At 30.4% G+C, this 7,204-nt stretch overlaps 2 protein-coding genes across 3 annotated transcripts in view; one reads left to right on the top strand and one right to left on the bottom strand.

The window, feature by feature from the left end:
• LOC108756697 (guanine nucleotide exchange factor MSS4 homolog) overlaps positions 1 to 4,378 on the bottom strand; it is a 5,958-nt gene extending 1,580 nt beyond the window's left edge. The window contains exons 1-2 of one of the 2 annotated variants that reach the window (XM_018500713.1): positions 4,173 to 4,378; positions 3,682 to 4,052 (exon numbers count right to left, since the gene is read on the bottom strand). In XM_018500713.1, coding sequence (XP_018356215.1) covers positions 3,682 to 3,804 — 123 coding nt within the window. In that variant the 5' untranslated portion in view covers positions 3,805 to 4,052; positions 4,173 to 4,378. Of the gene's footprint in view, positions 1 to 3,681 lie in introns of both variants that reach the window. The other variant, XM_018500703.1, reaches the window with a different exon arrangement.
• Positions 4,379 to 5,088: 710 nt separating this feature from the next.
• Positions 5,089 to 7,204, top strand: part of LOC108756641 (origin recognition complex subunit 1) — a 4,175-nt gene continuing 2,059 nt past the window's right edge. The window contains exons 1-3 of the mRNA XM_018500618.1: positions 5,089 to 5,363; positions 5,477 to 6,746; positions 6,817 to 7,093. Coding sequence (XP_018356120.1) covers positions 5,557 to 6,746; positions 6,817 to 7,093 — 1,467 coding nt within the window. The 5' untranslated portion in view covers positions 5,089 to 5,363; positions 5,477 to 5,556. The remainder of the gene's footprint in view (positions 5,364 to 5,476; positions 6,747 to 6,816; positions 7,094 to 7,204) is intronic.

The raw sequence follows: 7,204 nt of genomic DNA, 5'->3' as shown, positions 1-7,204 counted from the left end.
AAGGCTGTAGACACAACGTCAAATGGATGCTGATTCAATGTCGCTCAACGTTAAATCGATGTTAACTCAATGTCGATCGACGTTAATTCGATATTGATTGATCAATCACTTGTAGCTGGGGATATAGACTAATAGATTTCAACTATTTCGCTTATGGACTTACTATATGCCGTATTACATCTCCAGCTACAAGTGATTAATCGATCAATATTGAATTAACGTCGATCGACGTGTAATTAACATCAACAATTTGATATCGAGCGACGCTGAATCAACATCGATTTGACGTTGATCTATCAACCATTTTTTACTGGGCCGGAAAACCAGCTTACTCTCGATATATCTGCAGTCTACGGTGTACTGTAGACGACACTTGAAAGTAACATGTAATCTATTTGAGGTCCAAAAACAGTGTATTTTTATTTTCCATTTATTGTACTCTCTTTTTGAGAAATGAGACAAAATTTTAAACTATTACTTAATATTAAATTTATTATTTTATAAAAAATTATGCTTGGTTTGTAACTAAGACTGGGTTCGCTTTGAACAATATACATATAATATACAGAGCATTTTTCACACATGAAAGGAATCCACCTAAAAATAAACTGTTTGGGATCTTCAAAATAATTATGAAAACATGTAAGTGGACACATTGTATGATGTTTAAGATTTAAAAAAATAAGTATTATATATCTTTCACCCAAGATATATATATATATATTGGAGATAATCGTTTAAAGGAGTTCTCTTTTTGTGTGGAGGAGTTCTCTTATCATGTGTAGTTAAAATTACGAAATATATAAAATTTGTATACACTAGAAAAAATCAAGCGCACACTTCGCGCGTGCTACTGAGCTTTTGTCATATATATACCATTTACGTACATATACACATATGTACATACATATATGTACGTAATCATTGATTAAGGTACATTATATACATATATTCTCCATCCATAATCCTCCGAAAGGATGTAGTGACGACTTCTAGCATGCCTGTGATGCGCGCGCTGATTGTACACAGCCATAAGGAAGCTACAGTTTAACATCGATTCCGAACGACGATTTTGTTTATAGAAGTGGCAAGGATACTCTCGGTAGTTTGCCATTGTCTGCCGAGAGGAGCTATGAGCGTACCAAAAATTTTTCGATTCTGCCTGGGGTCGAACCCGGGATCTCTGGCATAGCAGTCTCATACGCTGCCAGCTATGCTACGCTCGCGCTCATACATATATGTACATATCAATAATTATGCTAACCTAAAAACTATCCTGAATCAGATCAAAGATCGTTTCAAAATGTGTTGCACTATTGTAACTACTAATATCGATTCGTGTCTGTCTCTCTCTCCCTCCCCTCCTCCCCCCTCTCCTCTACCCTCTCTCTCTCCAGAAACGTTGAATCATAGCATAACAAAATGTTAAAAAGACGTGATAAAAATGTTCATACTTTCAAAGTAATTGCTTTTTGTCTTGCAGACATAAATTAATTCAAGAACATTGATTCAATATTTATTTAATATCATAAATTTTCAAAAATGTTATTTCCTGAATTAACTTATATATAAAACTAAACTTACAAATACAATAATGAAAGAATATATGGGTAATGAGAGCGTCAATACAGCGCGGAAATTGGTCATTGCGCAATTATATCAAGAATTTTAACTAATTCACAATATACATGTATATTGTACTACTATGTCGATACAAGAATTTCCTTGTATGTTTCGGTTTGCTTCAAACCATCTTCGGTAAGTTGTAAACAATTTCGTCGATGATATTTTTTATAAGACATCGACGAAATTGTTCACAACTTGCTGACGAAATGTACAAGGAAATTTTTGTATCCACGGAACTTCTTTCCAAAAGAAAAGAAGAAATAATAATAAATAATTTAAAAAATATAAAAACGCTTGCAAAACTCCAGAATTTTTTTCGTTTCACAATTATATGTTAAAAGTATATTATATATTGAGCAATTAGTTAAATAAATGTATTGTGTAATATTAAGTAATTAGATTAATTAATAAAGTGATATTATCAAGTTTTTGGGAAAAATTTCAATTTTGTTTAGTAAAAAAATTCATTTACTAATGGATCCCATTGCGACCCCAAAATTTCCTTTATAGCACTGCATTCTACATATGTTGGAATATTTTTTAAGAATTTTTTCATATTTTTAAAAATGAATATAATTTTTCATTTATTTACTTAAAGTTTAAAAATTTGATTTTTTTTCTAAAATATTTACTTTTCTCATTAAAATTAATTTTTTTATCTGAAGGTATGGGAAAAATCCTAAAAAATTCATATGTATAAAAATTTTATATACTTTGTAATTTTAATTACAAATGACAATAAAAAGAGAACTCCTCTAAACGACTATCTCCAATATATTGAGTGAAAGGCATATAATCTTATTTTCTTTATCTTTAATGTTATACGTGTTCATTTACATGTTTTCATGATTATTTTGAAGATCCCAAACAGTATTTTTGGGTGGACTCCTTTCACGTGGAACGTCCTGTATATATGTTTATCATATAGAGAGATTTGTTTATAGAGATTTTATCTTTGATTATATATATGTATCAAAAAATAAATTATAACCTAGTAATAATATTTTGTTGAAAAAACTTGTAAGTTGTAAAAACATGAATAGATTTTATTTTTTTAATTGTATTAATGTTAACATTAACAAATCTGGTCACTAAGTAAAATGTGAATAAATATATTTGTATGTAACTTTATGAAGACTGAATAAAGGTTGTTAATAAAAATTATAGTCTAGAAATGTCATTTTATTGAATATCAACATTTAAAACAAAGCTTTTGTCTTCAACTTTTCTTTTTATTTTTTTTTTAAATGTATTCTTTTTATTAATCAATGTATTTTTTTTCGAGCGACTGAGAAATGGTAACACTACATTAATATATTAAATGCATACAAAATACAATACAACTTTTATAAGGTTATAAACGTTCCATGTCTAAGGCTATTTTCCTTTTAGGAGATACAGTATCGTTCTATTTTCGTCATTCATTAAATGTCAAATAGGATAAAATGATGTTTGTGTCAAGTGCGTCCTCTAAAAGAAAAGCAGCCTATGATAAAAGTATCATAGTGCACTACACAAATATATATTAATAATATAGCAGCATCTATAATAATTAAATTACTAAAACATGCAATAAATAACAGAGTCATAATACAAGATTTTTTTTCAATATTGTCATACTACTATCCTAATAGCAAAGACGGCGGAGACAAATTTTGAGCAAAGCCTGCTACCAATTTTTGATTGCAAAAAGGCAACAAACTGTACATAAAATTTGTATTATCTGACCTTGTCAGTAAATTGCTGTCAGTAATACAACAAAGCCTGCTAAACATGTGCCAGCACATTGGTAGCAGAAATCGAATAATTGACAAGTCCTGCATAACCTAACATCAGATGAGAGCAGATTGAGAGTAGAACCTGATTCGAGCAGACTCTGTTCGGTTTCTGATACTCCATATAGCTTGTCAGTAGGCTTTGTCGACAAATCTATAGCCAAATGCGGACACAGATGGTTATGATTTTGTAGTCAAAATCTGATCAAGTTTGGTGCCACTTTGACTCCAAATTGCTAACATTTTGCTATCAGAATACATACAGTACAAATATACTCACATCCATGTTTATTAATCTAGCAGTTCCAGCATTGAGCATTTTTGAAGGACAAAATGTACAATAGATTTTATCTTTATTTTTGCCTTCTGTGTCTTTTTTCAATTCAATAATATCCGTCGACATCACTATTCCACATAAATGTAAAATAAATGTCGGAATATAAATTAATCGGAATATAAATTCACAGACTAATTACGATTAATTGGCCTATACCACCCCTTATGGAATGAATCGAATTAAATCAAGTCGAAACCTATCATCCATGTTCGTGTTTCGAACTTCATTCGAGGAAAGACCGGAGCTGGTTTCATTAAAGTATAGGTCTGTTCGCATTGCTTGCACTTTTGGCACTCAACATCTTCGCTTTTTGTCTTTTTAGGGCAAAATAGGTATTTATCTCATTTTAAGTGCAAAAATATTTGGGAATTTCATGCAACGCGAATAGACCTTATGATAATCGAGTCAGAGAATTCATTACAGAACATACTGACCTGAAGGTCTGTTTTCTGTGACTGAACCAATGTATACTTTTGGAACTTAAAGTGAAATAGATATCTGTTTTGTGGCGACTCGCCACCAGAGAGGTCCAATGGGACTCGTTCGAATTCGCGAAAGCACCGCAGCCACGCGAATTTCCTTTAAATAGAATAGCAATCTAAATTGATCCAAGGCGTATAAGACAGGGCTCACACTATAGTTTGATATTTGTCGAAAGTGAGAAAGAGATTTCTAGTGCAATCTAATGGCACATCAACGTGTTAGTCGTGCGCGACACGCGATATCCAATGACAGTATACCTTTAGAATGAAAATATTGGTAAAGCTGCACACTCATTGGATATCGCATGTCGCGCGCGACAAACCTCGCGCTGATACGCCGGAGACAATAGACGGTACGTAGTACGCCTATTCCTAGCTTAGGTTTCCTAATTGCCTAGTTAGTTACTATTAATTACTGTACCGCGTACTGCGCTCCATGTAATCGCACCCGCAGAGTACTGAGCTCCTATTCTTGAACAGTATCTCATACCACCGACGAGACACTATTAAAGATCGATATCCTTACGGGAGTAAAGCGTCCTTGTGAATATTGAAGTAATTAAGAGTTAAAAACTGAAAATATTGTACTAATTTTATGATTTATTAGTTTAGTAGACATATTTATGCATTTAGAACTCAATAATACTCGATTTTTCTTTAAAATTGTGATTTCAGTGCTATCATCAAAGTTTGATTATCAACAGAGATAATAACTGCAGAGAAAAAATTGTAATTTTTCTGCAATATATAGAATATTATAACTTTACAAATATACATATTTATTTATGGAACATTTATGTAATAAAAAATCATGAATTTAATAATGTATGAGCCAAATATTTATGTTAATAATAACAAATTTGTATCAATTGTCGATAATGTCAGCGTTCTTCAATTATTTCGGGCCCTTGGGGTCCTTTTTATACTGCCGAAAATTTGCCCAGGGTTGACAGTCTTTAATAATATCTCGTTGGTGCTCATACGAAAAAACTAGGGAAATACTATAATTTGCGTTACATATACTATAACATTTCCCTAGTTTTTCGTACGCGATACTTTTCAAGAACAGGGCCCCAAATTCGTTTCATTTATTCGTTTTGTGTAATAACATGTCGAATGAACTAAATTTCATCGGTTTCTAAGGTGATGTAATTAAAGAAAACAAATACTGGAAATTTTAAAGAAGATTGATTATTCTTTTTCAATTAATATTATTTTGAAACAAATAGAGATAATAAATAAGATTTATTAATTAGGTTAAGTGAAGTACAGTTTTGAAAGAAGGATCGGATGCTTAAAAATTATTACTGAATTGATTAATTGCAATTTAATTGCAATGGCTAGATTTAAGAAATGCACAAAAAAAGATATATCTGTATTACTTGAAACAAGTTCTGACTCAATTGTTGAAGAATCAGACAAATCCTATGTTCCAAAAAAAAATACAGATAATGATTCTTTTGACCTTTCCGATTCTGACAGTATCTTTGAGAATAATAAACTTTTATTACAAACTAATGCATTACAAAAAGAGCAAGCTTCTTTACGTCTGAAGTTAAGACGCTCTACAGAACAAAGTATGTATAAGATAGATACTGAATCAGAAGATGAAAAACCTAAGAGATTAACTAGAAATACAAAACGTCATTTGAAAAGTTTGCATGATGAAAATCGAATGTCACATAAGAATGCAAGAATTATAAAATTACCTAAAAGATATTCAGATTATAAATGTTCTTCTAAATCACAAGTATCTGTTTTACAGAGAGATCAGATTAATTATAATGAAAAGAAACTATTGTTAGATTCATTTGATACTATTAATATAAGAAAAAAAGAAATTAATAAGCATGTAGTAAAAAGTGATGATTCAGATTGCAATTGTATTTATTTTCCAAAAACATCATCTACAAAATCAAGATCAAAACTTAATAAACAAAATCATATTTGTTCTATAGAAAATATCAATGATAATACTGCTCCTAAAGTTCATAGAACTAAATCAAAATATACATTTCTCTCTGTAGATGAAGAATTAAAAAAAGTTGTAGATAAAGTATCACCTAATGACAAAATATATCTTGAAACAGATGCGAGACAAAATATTTCATTTGAAGATACGCCTAAAACATCAAGAATTCAGAAAAGTACTCGTAAATCTATTTTAAATATATCTAATCAATATGAATCAATATACAAAGATGAGAATAAGACTGATAAGGTAGAAGTTATACACAAAGTTGGTAAAAATTTATCTATAAAAACTAATCAAAGAAACGAAGCTATTGATTCCTTAGTGGTACAAAATGATTTAAGTACTCCAAAAATTTCTATATTGAAGCAGAGTACTTTGAAACCATCTATGAAAATGAGAGCTGATATCCTAATTAAACCAGTTACACCATTGCAAGAAATCAGAACTAAGTTGCATGTCAGTGCAGTGCCTAAGTCATTACCTTGTAGAGAAGAAGAGTTTAATAATATTTATACATTTCTAGAAAGTAAACTAATGGATAATAGTGGAGGGTAAGTTTGTCTAAACATTTCTTAATATTGACATTTACTTCTTTTTAGTGTACTAAAATTTATATTGCAGAAGTATTTATATAAATGGTGTCCCAGGTACAGGAAAGACTGCTACTGTAAATGAGATTGTGAAATGTTTAAAGAGATCAGTCGAAAAAGGTAAATTAAATCGTTTCGATTTTGTTGAGATTAATGGTATGAAATTATCCGAGCCTCGGCAAGCCTATGTACAAATTTTAAAGCAATTATCTGGAAAAGTTGTAACATGGGAACAAGCATATAATATGTTAGAAAAAAAATTTAATAGCAATGCGAAAAGGCCAATGACGTTGCTACTTGTAGATGAGGTATGTGTATACATGTATCTTATTCTTAATAACTTTATACATGTCTTTATATACATACATATATGTATTCTTTAGGTATCATTTTTTGTATGTATATATATATATATATAT

This window comes from Trachymyrmex septentrionalis, unplaced genomic scaffold (genome assembly GCF_001594115.1).
Source record: "Trachymyrmex septentrionalis isolate Tsep2-gDNA-1 unplaced genomic scaffold, Tsep1.0 scaffold101, whole genome shotgun sequence".
Lineage (NCBI taxonomy): Eukaryota > Metazoa > Arthropoda > Insecta > Hymenoptera > Formicidae > Trachymyrmex > Trachymyrmex septentrionalis.
The sequence above is the reverse complement of the archived record's forward strand: the minus strand, read 5'-3'. Positions and strand labels throughout refer to the sequence as shown.